We start from the raw sequence: 15,406 nt of genomic DNA, 5'->3' as shown, positions 1-15,406 counted from the left end.
GGTGTTAAGAGATGGGGTTTGAGGAAGCTCCCGTGGCAGCCAGAGGCAGTGGTGGTTGTCTGAGTGTCATTCCTGGTGCACCGGGAGAAAAGAAACCACCTGTGTGGTAATTTGGCCCAGTTGTGCTGCCCGTGGAGTCCTGCAGTCATTTGGTTTGGGGAGGGCATAAAAAGCTTGCTTTGCAGTCACTGTTGCTCTTGGATGCCCGTGATCAGTCATGGCACGAGGACAGCCTGTAAGCTCACCTCATGGCAGAAATATTTATCCTTCCTTCTCAGGGGCTGGGGAAATGACAGGAACCTCTCCTTTAGCTCCTGTGCGTGCTGCCTGCCAGCTCTTTGCTCTGCCTCCAGGTCGCAAGCTGAGATTTGGAATGAGCTCCCTCTCCTTACCTCATCCTCTTCCCTTCACCCTCCACCCCCAAAACAAAATCTGCATTTGGCCGCCGTGAAATCACCTGTAATCATTTGTGCTTCTTCCAGATCCGAGCAGATGGTCCTCCCCACGGTGGAATTCAGTACGAGATGGTGACAGTGTTCAAGGACGGGAGCCCAGTGCTGCGAGACATGGCCTTCTCCGTCGACCACAAGTACCTCTACGTCATGTCGGAGCGGCAGGTAGGGCGCCGGCTTCCTTCCACGTGGCACGGGCTGCTGGTGCTGCTGGAGCAGGGCATGGGGTTGGTGTGGGTGACGTGGTAGCAGCAGCTCTTTTAGCTGCCCCTGAGCAGAGGTTTTCACATGTGCATGGAGGGACAGAGCTGTCCCGGTTTGTTGTGGTCTGCAAGTATTGGGAACTGGGCTGGGCTGGGCTGCTGCGAGGGAAATGTGATTTGGGGATCGGACCTGTCGCTGGCTGCTTGATGAGCTCCTGAGCTGCTGGCGTTACTGGTGCACTCCCTGCAGCGAGTGGTGTGGGTTGGTGCAGCTTTGTCTGAGCATCCTTTATGGTGGCTTTATTTTTTATTTACTGGTGTGCTCGAAATGTTTGTGGGTGAGCGACGCCAGTCGGAGGTGGGACCCAGCGTGGTGTGGGCAGGAGCTGTGCAAGCAATGTCTGCAGTAAGGGAGTTGGTTTTTTCCTATGTTACACCATGATGTTATGAGGAAAATGTCATTAGTGTTTGCACAGCGTGTGAGAGAGGTGGTGTGAGTCTGTTTGCATGTTCAGCGCGACCATCCACATGCATCAATCCTGACTTGCTGAACTCTGCAGGACTGAGGCAGCTTCTCGTTCCCAAAAGGGGATTTCTGTGGAGAAACCCACCCAAACTCTTGCTGGGGATCGTCAACGCCGTTAGGTTAAGACAAGAAGTGACCCCCCTGAGATTCCCACGGGAGGAGGCTGCAGCTGGGTGGCTGTGCTGGTGTCTCTGGGCCTCGTCCCCGCAGCCCCTCCTCTGAGCTTGTTTATGAGCAGGATAAACTGCTGCTCCGCAGAGAGGGACCAGGCTGTGGAAAGCAAAACCAAAATGATTATGATGGAAATTTATGGCCAGCAGTGCACGGGAGCCTGCTGCTGAGGGAGCCGGCCCAATGTAAATAACGCGGGGCCTCAGCTGCGGCAGATCTGGGGTCTTCTGGTTTCTTCTCCGAGACAGGCAAACGCGAGGAGTCCCGAGCACTGAGCCAGACTTTTGGGTTCACTGGCTGCTGAGCGTTTTATTGGCCATTACTCACAGCTGTGTAATTCAGATTAATGGGGCTGGTGCCTTGTGGGTGGTGGAGACAGAGAAGGGTGACATCCGAAGCCGTCTGGATGCTGTTAAAGCGTTGTGGTGAGTTAACCCCCTGGCCACTGGGAGCTTCCTCAGCTGCTGGTGGGTAGCACACAGATACCTGTGCTCCCTCATCCTGCCCTGAGGGGGATGTGAGGGGAGGCAGCAGTGGGAAGAGCTCTGGGACCTGCTGGTGGAGGCAGGGAGCAAGCAGGGGGCTTGCTGCTCCTCCAAAGCTAGCAAAGCTGTTTTACCAACCTGTAGCAAAGCAGAACAAAAAGGCAAATATTTTCCTTGGCTATAAAGTGACTTAAAGCCAGGGAATGAGCACTTCAGAAGAGTGCAGAATCTTCTCCCTGCTAAAAGACTGAACTGGGTGAATTCCTGTGGTTACAGAAGACGTAATAGGCTTGTTATCAGCAGCCCAGTGATAGAAGCTGCCACAAACAGGCACACATTTAGGATCCCACCCCAGCTTGAGCTTGGATTAGGTGGTGAAAACGAGGATCTCTGCAAACTTTGAAATCAAGACTTGATTAAGACATTAACGTGGTCGTTTTCTCCAGGAGCCACGTACTCCTGGTGCTCATACCAGGGAGGAGGCGATCCAACACGCATCCGAAACAGTTCCTGAGGAAAATCCAGCGGGAGCACCTCCAGCTCATCTTTTATGAGGCGCGAGAATCTTAATATTCACCAAAGTGCTAATTTGTGTAATTGTTAAACAAAAAGATGTGAAGAGAGTTAGCAAAGAAGAGAATACTCCTGGAACACCAGTTCCACCTCAAGCCACGGCCCTGGCACGGCTGTGCCTGGGGTGAGGCTCCTGGCACGGGGCTGGTGCTCTCGGTCCCCAGCCCTTTGCCCTCGTGGAGCTGTGAGCTTTGCCTCCAGAAACCCCAGCATGCTGTTACATATGGATTTTGTCAGCTCCCATGACCCTCACCGCCCTACTCCCGGCAATGTGATTGTTCAGCAAAATAGAGGGGGGAATGTATTTTTTTTCTTAAGTGCTACGTGGTAAAGGAGCGCGGTGACTGAAAAGGGGTCAGCCCCGAGAAAAGGAGACAGGTCCGCCGGATTGTGAGATCTGAGGCTGTAAAGAGTGGGAAGTGCCCGTAGAAGGACTGAAAATACACAGCAAAAATGTCTTGTGGAGGCTTGAAATCTGGAATAAAATGAAATTCTGCCACAGCAGAATGACACGCAGAGCAGCTGTTCGTAGCGCTGCGGCGCGTTCCCGTGGTGGGGGAGGATTGTCCAGAGCCTGTCGTTTTGAGTATCTGCTGGGAAGGAAATAGGATATATGCCTGGGGCAAAACATATCTTTCACAAACGGTGTATTTTTGTGAGATTCAGCAAGGCAACGTGCTCCTCCCAGTAGCGGGTCCCGAGCTCTGTGTGTCTGTGGGGTGTTTGGCAGCAGGGATGCGATGCTCTGCGTGGACGGCGATTGTGCACGGGCACACAACGGGCTGTGATGTGCAGGCAGATGCTTCCCAGCACAAAGCATACGTGTCATTTCTGTATCACGCCCGTCTTCCTTCCATGCTAGCACCAGCTAGGATCAGCTTTGTGCTGGGGAAAGCGGTTGCTTTATCCTAAAATCTGGAGCTCTGGTTGTGTGCTCAGTCCTGCCACACTCCCCCTGGCTCCTGTCCCAGCCCTGTCTGTGCTTCTCTCCAATTTATCCGCAGTCCTTTTGAGCTCTCCATGAGCCTTTCATGTTTCATTGCCAACTTCTTCCAAAGCAGAATATTTGACATTTGATTTCACTCCCACAAAGCACAGAAGCAACAGTTGCACAGCCCAGTCCGGGGGAGAGGAGGATAAAGAAACTTTGCTTCCAGCCACTTATTCCGAGTCCTTTAACCACATGATTTAAGAGTGCTCATTAGGAGCTTTTACAGGCTCTCTTCCCACTGCACCTGGCTTCCAATAGCTCTTGTGGCAAAAGAAATGCGATTCTGACCCTGGCTATTTAAAACAGAAATCCATTTCTCGGCATTGCTCTAGCAGGCAAACACCATTTCTGCCCACAAGCTGTGCGAGGCTCGAACAGGGCGAGGTGCTGCTGGGTGGGAGATGTGTGGCATTAGCAGGGCTCCGGGGGTGCTGGGACTGGAATAGGATCGGCAGCTGCTGGGAGGCACTGGGAGGTGTTGGGGGTGCTGTGTGGTGTCCCCGGGGTGCAGCAGCCGTGGGTGCTGTGGGGAGCCCCCGGGTTAAAAATGTTCTCATTTCGGTGCTGGGTCTGCCATGGAGCCCACCCCAACCACTCCTGCCTGGGCAGAAAAACCTCTCGTTTCCTTGCTTTCTGAGAAATACTGCTTATGTTCAGACAAAGCGGCTCTGTAATTCAGTCCCGAAGCATTCATTGTCAGTGCGTGAGGAAGGCGGTGGGGATTTTTAATGTAGGAAATCTCAGCCCACTTCAATTAAATAAGGTCCGCAGGACAAGTGCAATTTTAAGACTCGGAGGCTGCAGCCCCTTTTCACTCCATCTCTGCCGTCTGCACAAGTTCAAGCTGTCGCAGCGCTGGTTGCGTGTGCAGGAGGTTTGGTTTCGCTCCCACGTACACCTTCAGCAGTCGCGAGTTAACCCTGTTGGAAGCGGTGGGCCCACTTCAGCACACGGATTATATAAGCGACAGAGGAACCGGGGCCAAAGATTTTTGCAGCTCTTGATAGAAGAGCGAATTTTGTTATTTTTAATCTGGGAGCGAGCGGAGGCTCAATCAAAAGCACGGCAGGCATCGGGGCAGGAATTGCCGTCTCCAGAAGATTTCACCACCTAATCAAGGGCTATAAACACGAAATATAAAACCGTGGGATAAAAATACCGCAGGGCTTGCTGGAAGGAGTGTCTCTGCACCAGTACAGAGGAGCGTGGCCAGGCCAGGTCTCTCCCCTTCCTGAATTCAGAGCTGCAGACGCTGACCGTGGGCTCTCCTGGCAGCTGAGCTGCCCGGCTCTGGGTGCAGGACCTGGTGGAGGGGTTCCCAGGTGCCTTCAGATGTGGGGGAGCCACCCCTGGGGGCTGTCACTGCTTTTTCCCTACCTGCAGACATGCCTGCACTACAACATGTTTTTCCTTCTTCATTTTCCAGCACCTTTTCTTTTCTTTTTTTTTTTTATATTATTTTTTTTTCCCAGCTAATGTAATGCTCTCTAACTTGTTTGTTCTCATCACGTAAATCCCTTTGATAAGGCTCTGAGGTCACAGGATGCGTCTCTGTTCCCCGCCGGGTGAAGCAGCACCTCCCTAATTAGGCACGTGGCCGCAGCATTGCAAATGCAAAACGCATCTTCTGCAAGCAGCCCCCAAAATCCTTGTGAGTTTCATCACCTCCGAAGCGTCGCTCTGAGCTCATCTGCAGCTACTTCAGCGATTAATTCTGCCACAGGGGGATGATTTCATTCCGCTTTTACACGCTAGGTAACAGAGCAGCATCCTGCTCCGTGACTGGGAACCTCACTGCTCCCGTGGTAGAGATAATAGGAGCTAATCACCCACTGAAATGCAGGTAAAGTCAATTAGCAGAGCAGCCTGAGAGGTGCAAGAGCATCCACCCATCCATCCATCCATCCATCCATCCATCCATCCACCCATCCATCCATCCACCTATCCATCCGTCCACCCATCCTTGGTTCCCCAGTGGATGCAGTTGGGCATCAGGTGCCCCACGATCTCCCTGCCCGACGGCTGCCCCTCATCTGCCCGGCCCCAGCAGCGCTGCCCTCGGGCTCTGCTTTTTGGGGACAGACAAGGAGGATTTGGGCTGACTTTCTGTTGATTTCAAGCAAGAACCCGGGTGATTCCTCCTGGCTGCTGTGATGCCAATACTCCTGTTGGGTGCTGTGCAGAGCCCCTTGGGCAGAGAGCTGTGAGCAGAGCGGTGCTTCTGCCTCTCACTTGGTGAGACATGGCAAAGATTAATGCTGGCCCCTAAAGATTCCCCTCATGCCATGGCAAGAAGGGCGAGCAGCGTGGTCCTTGCTGCTGCTGGCCCCGAGGAGCATCACGGAGGGGTTTGCAGCACCTGCTCGTGCCTCGCTGTCCTAAAACACAGGAGTTGATGCAGGCTTCTTGCCACTTGCCTCCCTGTGCTCAGTTAGGAGTAATTAAGCAATTCAGGTAAAAACGTGTCTGCGATCATTAACCATACCCACCTGTGAGAAGGATGCTCTAATTAATGGCAGTTGACCCCAAAGCCTCAGTTCCCTGCCCTGCTGGCAGCCTGCTGTGCCGACAGCTCTGACGTTGGTGCCTGGCCCCAGGAACACCTGGGAGCCCTCTGAGGTTTATGTGCAAGCACCAACCGCCCAGGATTTCAAGGGTGCAGAGGTCTTTGGAGTAACAGATGCTTGGAAGGTAAGCCTTCCCGAAAGATGCAGTAAAAAAACACCCCAATGTAAAAATTCACCATTGGGGTCAGTGGGTTTGGTTTTGTAAATGAGATGTGTTTCAGACACTGCTCACGTCATTGTGCCTTTCAAGTGCTTGCTAGGTTTGCTCTCAGGATTAGGTTGTGTTGTTTTTGCTTTGTATTAGTCTATTTTTTCCCCTGCCAGTCACAGCCACAGGGTTCCCATGTATTTGCTTCCCTTTCCAATTCCTCCTAATCCGCAGCCCTATTGTTTAATTTTCAGACAGGCAACCCCAGCCCTGAAATACTTCCAGAACTTCCCTGCGTGCACGTACACAGCCACAGAAACACCAGTCCTCCTCCTCAGAGCCCCAGTGCATCAGGCATTTGTAAGGGGACAAACGGGGTGAGGAACAACCCCGCCAACGGCCTTTGCTGTGCCTTTGGTTTCTGCACATCCCCGTGGCTTTGTGGTGTGGGACAGGCGGGTGACCAACAGGTGAATGTCAAACCTTCCCATCTGAAAAGCAAGCCGGGATTTCTGGTGCATCTCTGTGCGTGGTGGTGATGTTTGTGGACCAGACCGAGCAATTCATGGGCTGTGCTGAGCTGTTGGATTTTTTTTTTTGCCCCCCTTTGGACTCGGGTGACTTCAGCAGGGCCAGATTCTGGCAAGGGCTCTGTGCAGGGCACGGTCAGACCTGCTCGGGACTGCTCCGGCCACTGCAAGTGGGGACCCTGGCGGTGCCTGGTGCTCTTTGGACTTGTGTCTTCTTCAGCAGGCTGCTGAATCTGTGTGTTTGGACAGGCAGACGCGGGTCTCCTTAGCAGGAGTAATGAGAGAAGGGAGAGAATTGCGTTCCCGAGACAGAAAATCACTAGAAGGAGAAATCTGTAATTTCTGCCCATTTCAGAAAGTGCTCGGCTATGAAATTTACCAGTAAACCTCCGATTCCTCTTCTTTCTATCAGAGCTTTTTAGAAGTCTTTGCTTCTCCCCCCTCCTTCCTTGGCTCCTTCAGTAGTTGGTCTTCAGCAAATGAGTTTGGCGCCTGTTCAGCCGGCGAGGAGGGGAATTGTTCACACCGGGCGCTGACAAAAAGGAAACATAACTCACAATATGGCGAGGGGAGCGCTGAAATCGCACAAATTATTCTATTTTATACTTTAATTAGTTTGAATTAGCACAGGGAATAGATGCATAAAATGATCCAGCCAAGGGTGAAATGGAAAAAGGGCCGCGGTGCGGAGCGTCGCCGCGTTATCCTGAAGTTTGCAGGAAGGGAGCGTGGGCGATGTGCTCGCCCCTCTGAATCCTCTTCCGATGAGCTCAGAGCGAGGACGGTGCTAGGAAGGACACGGCTCACATAGTGCTGCCACGGACACACGCTGCAGAAGCACTGCTTGGCACTGGGCAGGATCAGGCCCCCCCTTGGTGAGAGGCAGAGCTGCCCCCAGCGCACCACGCTTGGCTCCAGGCTCCTCCTCGAGCCTCACCCTGAGCCCCGTGGCTCGAGGGACAGAAGGATTTAAAGAGAGTTCAGGTCCAACCCGATTCCTAACCCAAGCATCTTTGGCCTTTTTTTTTTTTCCTTTTTTTCTTGCTTTCAAGGTTCTGAAAAGTTCTGCGAAATCAGGTCGGCTGGGTTTTGGCCAGCTCAGGATTACAGTCCAATTACAGCACTTGTCATTTTTTTGTTTCAGATCAGAGGGGGGAAACGCAGCTATAAACATGGTTTCCTGCAATAACACCAAAATGAGCAGGGCTGAAAAATGCAGACTGGGTTCCAGCCCAAACCTCTGAATGCGCCGACCTAGTGGGATCCTTGGGCCAGTCCGGCTGGCACCACGGCACAAACAAGTATGCAGCTTGAAAACCAAATTCCCACCAAACTATTTGAAAAGTTTGGAAAAGTTCAGGGGGAAGAAAAAAAAAAAAAAAAGAGTTTCTGCAGATTCCAGATAGCTTGGAAACCATGGCTCTGCCCCGGGGGAAATGGCTGTGATGTGTTTCAAGCTGGGACTAAATATAAAAGTTCAGGCTGGTTGCGAAGCAGAAAAACAACTGTTTGTGGGTTTTCTTCTGCCTTTCCCTCCTCCTTCCTCTTCCAGGGGAAACATTTTGACAGGGAAAAACTTCGCTGTGGTGAAGATGTTGAGATTTTTCTGGAGCGTGCCAGAACCTGTGTGCGGAGGAGGGTGCGGGGGCTTCGCTGGAAGCCTTTTTCTGGAGGCTGGGCTGGGTCAGCATCCCCAGCGAGGGTCCTGAGCCCCTCAGCTGTGGGTCCCCTTTCTCCTGGGGGGGCTGGAAGCTCCCCCCCCAGCTCCTGGATGGGGCTGCCCGAAGCAGGAGCCCCCCTGCCCCACGGCTGCTGCGACCTGGCCCTGCACTGCGGAGCCGTGCGATAGCTCTGGCATTTCTGGGCGACGCTAGTGAGGAAAAGAAGCTCCATTAATAATCCTCTATTTATTTTAGCAGTGTGCAGGAATGTGCCCGGCAGACTAAACACGCCGGCTCCCCCCGCCCCGGGGCTGGGAGCAGGGGGAGCACCGCGGGTGCCCGCTGCTGGACTCCCAACAGTGGGGCCCGAGGGTTTCTGTGAGGGTGCAAAATAATTCATTTTTAGTACAGTGAAGCTTAGGAAGAGCTTCTTGCATTGTGAGGCTGCTGATTGCCCTGTCTCTTCCCTCTGTGCCCACCTGCCTGCGCAGTTATCACGGCTGCTGAATTTTCACCGGCTGCCCTGCAGCAAGCAGCAGCGGCTGAACGTTTCGCTGTCTGCTAACAGATTTCTCCTCCCCAAAGCCCTATGAGACGGAGCAGCAATACCACGTCTGAGATGAGGAATTGAAGCACAGAGAGGCTGCGTGACCTACCCGAAGTCACCCAGGAAATATACGGCGTAGGAAGAGATTGGACTGAAACCTCCCCGCTCCCACACCAAAGCACCGTCCTTCATTTCATCACGGAGAAGTTCCACACTCTGTAGTCGCAGGGAGCTGGATTTAGGAAGAGAAGGCTCCAGTCATGGCCTGAAGTGATGAAGAGCTTACGGAGTCTTCATCAACACGAGCAACGTCGGTGCTGAGGCCGTGGTGCTGCACCACCGGCTGGCTCCTGAGCGCTGGGATCAGGGTCCCCGTCCTGTGCCACAGCTGCGAGGGGCAGGGACCGGCAGCATTTTCAGGCTTGGCTGAGCAGCAGCTGGATCCATCTGTGGCAGCCTTCTGAGTTTCAACCAAGGCTTGGTGTGCCTCTTGGTGCCAAGCTGCTCCCTGGGGATCAATAAGAACCCATTAACATTCCAGGCATGAACTCTTTTTTGGGCTGACCAGGAAGGCAAGGCTACTCCATAACCCAGTCTGCTTCCTGTCACTGCCCACCATCGGGCAAAAATGGGAGGGTTTGTGGGTTTTTAATTGAAGAGGTGGCAGGAAAAGATCGTGCTTGGATCCCAGCTCTCCTCGCAGCCTGAGGACTGCAGCCCAGAGGGCTGCTCAGTTGCCGAGGAGCTGGCACGGGCACCTCTCAGCGTGCTGGAAGCTGGCATGGAAATTGCGCAGTGCCCAGCCTGCGGGTGCAGCAAAACACTGTGCACAAAGCACCGAGGGCAGGGCGGCCACATACATCACAGTGCAGGAGGAGGAAGGCTTTAGGGCAGTAAGGGACATCCAGCATGCTCATATAGAGCTGGTTTTGGTTTGGTTTATGCACATATTTAAAGCGATGAGCGCTATTCTGAAGTTCTGCCACCAAAAACAATGACACATTCCCTCCCCTTCTCTCTGGCTCCACTTCAGAGAGTGTCTATCCAGTTTCTCTTGCAACACATATTTGTCTGCTCGGTGCCCTTATGGCTGCTTAATTAGTATTCATCTTTCCTTTCAAGTGGCAGTGGAGTCGAGTGCACAGAGCTGGAGCGCTGCGAGCGCATCGCGGGGGCTGGACGCGGTGGGCCCTGAGGGGCCTGGTGGTGACCAGGCCATCAAAGCATCTGAGGTGCTTCCAAAATAATGTTAGAAGACCTCTTGGAATCTCATCTCAGAGGAATATGAAGGTCATAGCAGTAGAAGGAGCACAGAAATGAGACCCAAGCCTTGGGGCCTGTTAGCAGCTGAGGTGGGTGCAAGGGTGTGCAGGCTCCGTGGGGCAGCAGCCTGCTGGAGGCAGGGACCTGCCTCGTGCTCTGTCAGCAGCACACCCAGCACTTCTGCTCGGTGCTTCGGACTCACGATGGTGATAGAAATAACAAGCAAGTGTGATAGCACAGCACGGCCAAAGCCAAAAAATGCTGAAAGTAGCAACTCCGTGGGGGCTTGCAGCCTGCCCTGCTGTCAGCTTCTTCTCTTGCCACTTGTCCGCGTAGGGGCTGGGTTCTGCAGCTTGAAAAGAGCTTCAAGTCACCAGGGGTAGCCCCAGCTGCATGGGATACACACTGCACACATGTGAGCATCTCATATCTCCTCTGCTACGGTGAGCGTGGTGTTCAGTGCTGCAGCTCGTGAATGGTATTTCCATTGTCTCCCAACCAGCCCCAGTTGCAGGCTTTTCCCCAGCCCTTTAAGAAGTGACTCACAGGCAGGCAACTGTCAGTGTCTTGGCTGCTATTAATATCTCCGTAAGAACATGGTGATAAGTGGTTTTTTTTTTATTATTATTTTTGGGGGAAGGTATCCAAGGGGAGGATGGGTGTTAAAATATAACTCCTCCTCGTGTAGCTGGGCCTTTGTGTGAGCAAGCAGACATCCTGCCCACAAAAAGAATTTGCTTAAACCCTTTCCATTTAAAAAGAGCTGACCACGCTGGAACGGCATTATTGGAGAAACTGTGCCAGAGGCAGCACTCCCGCGACTGCGGAGAGGAGAGGGCGAGCTCCAGTTGTTAGCCAAAGGCAAACTGGAGTCTCCCAGTTCAGGGCTTTGCTTTCAGCGTGCGTGGCCCTGCCTGGGCAGCTCAGCTCAGTCCCCAGCAGGATAAAGGCAAGGGGCAGTTGGATCCTGGGAGAAGCATTGCTGCAAAGCTGGACATCAGGGGGCTGGGATTTAAACCTGGTATGGGAATGGGTCGGAAAAGGGTATCCCACTCCAGAAAGCTGCACCCAGCTCCAGAAAAAGGCTTTGATCCTTCAAGCACGTAATGGGGAGGTGAGCTTAGGGCTTTCTGTGCTTCCAGAGGCGCAGTGGGGCTCAGCTCGGCTGCCCCCACCCAAGTGCAGAGAAATCCCATTCCAGCAGCAGGTTTTGGCAGGAGGAGAGCAGTGTCTGGGCGCCCCACAGCCCTCCTGTGCCTGGCGCCGTGCCGCTAGGAGAGGTGAGGATGTCATCGGGATCCCAGCTGGCAATTTCCTCTCCTCCCTTAATGGACTGAGCGTGGTCCCCATAACTATAAATTTTCCTGGCTTGGGTCAGTTGAAATTGGAGACTTAATGCTATAGAAGGGCACGTTCTGATTTTATTTTTGCACTCTGTGTAATCACATTGATGGCAGCAGTGTAACAGTCCTGAATTATGGGTGACCAGAGAAAAAGAAGGCACCTCCTTAGCTCCCTGTTGTTATTGTCTCTGGGTGCAGAGCAAAATGTGTAGGCTCCGGGCAAGATTGTGTAAATCTCGTTAGAAAGCCATTCCCAGCTAATGAAACCCTGGGAGAGAGGGATTTGGCTTCCCAGCCTTCAGCCTTATAGCAGAGGCTGGAATAAATCCATCTTCGGCTGTGTGTAGGCTGTTTTCCCCTCTCCCCCGTTGCGTGGCTGTGTATTTATTGGTGGAGGCGAGATGCTGTCGCGGCTCTCCGAGATCAGCCGCGGGTCAGCAATTTGTTGCATCTGCACCTGAGTGATTTCCAGTGACAATTATCTCCTCGTAAGGAAAAAAAAAATAATAATAAAAATAAAATAAAAGCTAGTGTGCAAAGAAATCTCACCTGGTCTTTAATCCTCATACGGAAGCGGGGAGCAGGCGTGTAAATAATTATATCTCCCCCACTGCGAGCCCGCTCCGCAGCCTGCTCGGCAATATGTATTAATTCAGGGGAGCGGAGCTGCTAAGGAAAGCTGTTGAAACGAAGTATCTGAGATAAATGCATCTCATCTTTCCCTGTTTGTGCAGGCTGAGGCTGTGCCTGCCAGAGCCATAGATTCCACTTGGGGTCATGTTTGTTTGGCTGCGACTTCCCTGCTCGAAGCGAGGGTTTACCAGCTCCTGCCGCGTGAAATACGATGGCCTTTGTCCCTTCTGCTTGATGGCCATTATGTTGTTTGCTCAAGTTTGGAGTGCATCTGTTGTGTTATTGGTGTTATTAATATAAAGAGAGAGCAGAGCTCGCGTAACGCAGGCTCCATCTCTGGGATCTGGGCTGCGTGTGCCGCCACGTCCCTGCCCTGCAGCTGCGGGGCTGATTTGGAGCCCCCGGGGCACGCTGCCGTGGGGTGCTGGTGGAGATCTCTGATCCCCTGAATCAGAGCCCGTCCCTGCAACCTGCCCTCTTCCTGCAGCATCTCACTGCAGACGATGAAGCAGGAATACGTTCTCTGTCTCCTGCTTTTTGTTTCATCTCTCTTCCTTGCCCAACACAGGGGATCTTTCTCCCCTCTCCGCTCACCGTGCTGTGTGTCCTCCAAGCATCCGCTGGTTTCTGCAGTGCAGAACAAAGACCTGGCCAAGCCTGCAAGGCTGGAGGGCAGCACCCGGTGCCAGGGACATCCCTGCTTCAACCTGAGCTCCTCGGGCGTTTGGGCAGCACACGAAGGGAGCTGCTGCAGGACTGCGTTGCTGTGGTTAGACATGGGCAGCCAGTGGAGCCGGCAGAGCACGGGAGGCCATCAGCGTTTCAGGAACCAGCGCTCGCTTTAACGGAATAAACTTGCTGAACGTGAATGCAAGCTGGGAAATTCGCTCCTGCAACAAAAGGTGCTGGTGGAAGCAAAGTCAGCTGGGCCTGTCTGTCATGGAAGTGTGAGAACACAGCCCTCAGTGTGCAGCAGGGGAAGCTGTACGCAACAGCTGAGATGAAAACCGGCGAGTGAGAAAGCATCCAGGCCCTTCTGGGAGAGCACGGGCTGCTGGAAGTATTTGCATTGTTTTGCATTCTCTTTATCTCCTGCCTGTCCCAAAGAATAGAGGGGATCCTGTGCATATAATGAAGTCTCTGAAGGTTTGAATACTTGTGTTTTTTTCCTGCTCTAACTAAGCTTTTTAAATGCTTTATGGCCTCAATGTTCTGTAATTGAATGCATTTTATTTAGAAAATAACATTTAGTGCCACTTTGGATTTCCAATTATTCTTCAATCGGACTTTGAGGGCCTGATGTCTTTGTCATTTTGATACGCACAAACGATGGCAACATCAGAGCAGCCACACAGCAAATTATTTCCACTGCTGATTGCTGGGCTCAGGAGTAAAATATGCAGGGCCAAATCTAGGCTCGGCACAGATCTCTCGAAATGAGCTGAAGCATTACACCAGCGGCAAATTTGCCCCCGAGCTTCCAAGGATGCTGGAAGAAATCAGAGCAGCCAGAGCTGTCAGGGGCAGTTGTGGCGATGTCTCCGTGCTGCAGCTGCCGGCGTTCCGGCATTTCACACAAACTTTTCACATAAAGCCCCTGGGGCGGCTTCGTGCTGTGGTGCTGGCAGTGCCCGTGGCTCCCCGCTCTGCCTCCAGCTCAGTAAGGTTCTCCCACTCATTTTTGGGCATCCAAAGCTGCCAGCAGAGGGAAGAGTGGGAAGGAGGAGGCAGAGGAGATGCTCAGTCACTCATGGAAAAGCCTCCAAAAAATGGAAGCAGCAGCAGTGCTGGCTGCATCTGCTGGTTAGTGTCTGTGATGGAGCTCCAGGTCCTTGGCGACGCTTTCTGTTCCAGGAGGAAGAAATGAGTGCTGTGCAATGGTCATATAACCATGCTGTAATGATACAAATCTTCTTGTAATTTGCTGCGAAAGGGCAAGCCCTCCTGTTCCTGTGTTGGTGTGTCCTTGTCACCCGGAGAGGGCTCGGTGCTTTCCTCGGTGTCTGGGAGAGCACGAGCCTGCGCTGAGCCAGCTGGTGAATGGCACGGGGAGGGGGACCTGTCCTCCTGTCCCCTTTTTGCCTTGTGGCAGCTCCTTGTTTCTTCCCTCCTGATGCTGTGTCAGCTCCTGAGATGTTCTTTGGGGCTTTATCGTGCTCCTTCGTCACCAGCCCATTGCAGTGATCAAAGGCCTCGCCTGTGTGCCTGCCATGGGACAGTGGTTTTCTTCTCTGGGGAAAGGGCTTAAAGCTCATTTTCTTTCAGAACTGGAGAGTTTGGGATATATTTAGGAGGGTTCATTTCTCACGCTGGTGGTCAGGTTCTTAAATTATATTTTTGACAGCCGTATGTAATGATATACAAATGGGAAAGTGATAGAGTAGCAGAAAATTGACTGGCAAGGACAGCACAATGCAGTTAGAGAGCAGCACTTAGCAAAAAGCCGCCGAGGTTACGGCGTGTTTCTGGAGCAAACGAGCAGTAGGACCACGGTCAGGCTGTGAAAACAGTAATGATACGACTCCGTGACCTTTAAAGCTACTTAGGGCATTCAAATGCTTTGGATTTTCCAGGCTCTATGCAATTACACACGCCGGTCATGCCTGTGAATTCCCTCGCAGGTTTCTGGTGTGTTTAAACAAGTGGAGAACCCTGAGATGGCTCACGGGAGGGGGAATCGAGGGCTGGTGGTGTGTGAGTGCTGCAGTGTGCCAAAGTCTTTCGTGACCCTATGGACAGGAGCCAACACAGAGGGGCTGGGGGGCTGCAATGGGGCTCCGGGGCTGCAGCAAAGCCTCTGGCCCAGCCCAGGGTGCAGCGTCCCCAAGGGAAAGCAGCGTCCCAAGGTGCCCACCTGCACGGGGACATCCCCACACCACAGCCCTCCTGGCCAGGATCCTTTAGCCTGGGACGTGCAGGGCTCTCCTGGGACCCGGCCAGGCAGGGAGGTGCCGAGGGGACCCGCAGGAGCTGCAGGGGCTGGGAGCTGCAGGGGCTGGGAGCCGTCCTTCTCCGCTTGGCCCATTCTCTGGGCAAGGCTGCTGCTGAATACTAATATCGGTCACACGCGAGGTGCGGGGCAGAGCTGAGGTTGGGCTATTTAAACGATGCTCGCGTGTGCCAAGAAAACAAACAGAAAGGGCCAGTCAGACCTTCCCAGTGTCATTGACACCCGAGGACGCGCCAGGGCTGGGAACAAAGGGCGCATTGTGGCGGAGCACAGCGCCCGGGTCTGTTGGGAGCGGGCAGATGCGGGGCTGCCCACCCCGCTGCGCCGCAGCCAGCTGGCCACGTGGGAGCCCTTTCAAGGTGG

General features: G+C 53.3%; 1 protein-coding gene across 1 annotated transcript in view; it reads left to right on the top strand.

Moving 5' to 3' along the window:
- The window catches only part of PLXNA2 (plexin A2), a gene marked incomplete at its 5' end in the record, with an annotated part of 123,661 nt that overhangs the window by 42,727 nt on the left and 65,528 nt on the right, over positions 1–15,406 (top strand). The window contains one exon of the mRNA XM_084302059.1: positions 483–617. Within this exon, the coding sequence (XP_084158185.1) occupies positions 483–617 (135 nt within the window). The remainder of the gene's footprint in view (positions 1–482; positions 618–15,406) is intronic.

This window comes from Netta rufina, assembly GCF_964035555.1.
Source record: "Netta rufina genome assembly, chromosome: 26".
In the NCBI taxonomy this organism is placed as follows: Eukaryota; Metazoa; Chordata; class Aves; order Anseriformes; family Anatidae; genus Netta; species Netta rufina.
Note: the sequence above shows the minus strand (reverse complement) of the source record. Positions and strands in the feature narration are given on the sequence as shown.